General features: G+C 62.2%; 1 protein-coding gene across 1 annotated transcript; it reads right to left on the bottom strand.

Annotated features, from left to right (window-relative positions):
* Positions 1 to 9: 9 nt before the first annotated feature.
* LOC104537841 (solute carrier family 22 member 6-A-like) lies at positions 10 to 1,339 on the bottom strand (the record flags this gene model as incomplete). The annotated part of the gene is made up of 4 exons (XM_010180850.1): positions 10 to 172; positions 463 to 571; positions 788 to 1,002; positions 1,197 to 1,339. Coding segments are annotated over 4 exons (630 nt in total), but the record flags the coding sequence as incomplete, so codon positions are not given.
* Positions 1,340 to 1,792: the final 453 nt, after the last annotated feature.

Genomic DNA, 1,792 nt, shown 5'->3' with positions numbered 1-1,792 from the left:
CGCCGTGTCCCTCGTCTCCGGCAAGAAAACGGCCGCCAGCCCCGACACCACCGGGGCCGCCCCGTAGATGACGAAGGGCAGGACGGGGAACGCCTCACCCGCCATCTTCACCAGCGGGGCCGTGATGCTGCCCAGGCGGGCCATGGTGTTGCCCAACCCCATCCCCGTCTGCCTGCGGGACACCGGGAGGCCCTGAGGGCCGCCGTGTCCCTCGTCTCCGGCAAGAAAACGGCCGCCAGCCCCGACACCACCGGGGCCGCCCCGTAGATGACGAAGGGCAGGACGGGGAACGCCTCACCCGCCATCTTCACCAGCGGGGCCGTGATGCTGCCCAGGCGGGCCATGGTGTTGCCCAACCCCATCCCCGTCTGCCTGCGGGACACCGGGAGGCCCTGAGGGCCTGACCTACGCGGAGGCGGCTGCCCCGTCCCCTTCCCCACAACCTCCAGCCCAAATCTTTACCGGATAACGGTGGGGTAGAGCTCGCCCGTGTAGAGGAAGACGCAGTTGAAGGAGGCGGCCAAGCAGCCCTTCCCGAAGACGGCCATGGCGGTCCGAAGCGCCCGCAGGTCTGCGGGGACAAGAAGAAGACGTTTGGGACTCAGTTTGGGGGCGCTGGTTGGGTTGAGCATGAGTGGTGTGGAGAGGAGCCCCCCTAAATGCCAAAATTTGGGGCCAAAAGCTAAAAACGACTCGGTTTGTGGATGGTTTTACTGGGTTGAACTGGTTTTGGGGCCTTCCCAAACTGGAGACGAAGGGGACGCTGCCGCCACTCGATGTCCCTCACCTCGTGGCACCAAAATGTTGGCCAAGATGGCCAAGCCGGCCAAGATGAGGGTGAGGGATTGGGTGAAGCGTCGGCCCACGTAGGTGATGGTGAGGACGGAGACCAACTTGGCCGGGAAGTCCACGGCCCCAAAAATGAGCTGGATGACGTAGATGTCGAAGTCGAAGTTCTGCAGGTCCATGGCCAAGCCGTAGTAGGCGAAACTGGTGGAGAACCTGGGCCAAAAAGAGGTGAGGAGGGGACAAATCTCATAGGTGGAAGTCACACGTGGGTTGGGATCCAGCCAGGAGGTCCTGGACCCTTCCTGGAGCAGATCCCTTGGCACTGTGCCTCAGTTTCCCTTTGTTATTGGGTTCTGATGGGTCAGTAACGGAGGGGGGCGGGCGGGGAGCTGGTGGGCTCCGCGTACCACACGAAGCAAAGGCAGCAGGAGATGCGGCGCACGACGGGCGTGCGGACCAGGTCCAGCACGGTGTGACGGCTCTTGGAGGAGGTGGTCTCCTTGTGCATGTAGGACCTCAGGGCCTGGCGGGGAGAGGGTGGAGGTGGAGGAGGTGGATGGAGGTGGTGGATGGAGGTGGAGATGGTGAAGATGATGGATGGGGGTGGAGGTGGATGGAGGTGGATGGAGGGAGGTGGAGGTGGATGGAGGGAGGTGGATGGAGGTGGATGGAGATGGATGGAGGTGGAGATGGTGAAGATGATGGATGGGGGTGGAGGTGGATGGAGGTGGATGGAGGGAGGTGGAGGTGGATGGAGGGAGGTGGATGGAGGTGGATGGAGATGGATGGAGGTGGAGATGGTGAAGATGATGGAGGGAGGTGGTGGTGGATGGAGGTGATGGAGGGAGGTGGAGATCAATGGATGGAGGTGGATCGAGGGTGGAGATGATGGAGGGAGGGGGACGGAGATGATGGATGGAGATGATGGATAGAGATGGAGATGGTGGAGATGATGGATGGAGGTGGATGGAGGGAGGTGGAGATGATGGATGGAGGTGGATGG

Source organism: Mesitornis unicolor, unplaced genomic scaffold (genome assembly GCF_000695765.1).
Source record: "Mesitornis unicolor isolate BGI_N332 unplaced genomic scaffold, ASM69576v1 scaffold6063, whole genome shotgun sequence".
Classification (NCBI taxonomy): Eukaryota; Metazoa; Chordata; class Aves; order Mesitornithiformes; family Mesitornithidae; genus Mesitornis; species Mesitornis unicolor.
The sequence above is the reverse complement of the archived record's forward strand: the minus strand, read 5'-3'. Positions and strand labels throughout refer to the sequence as shown.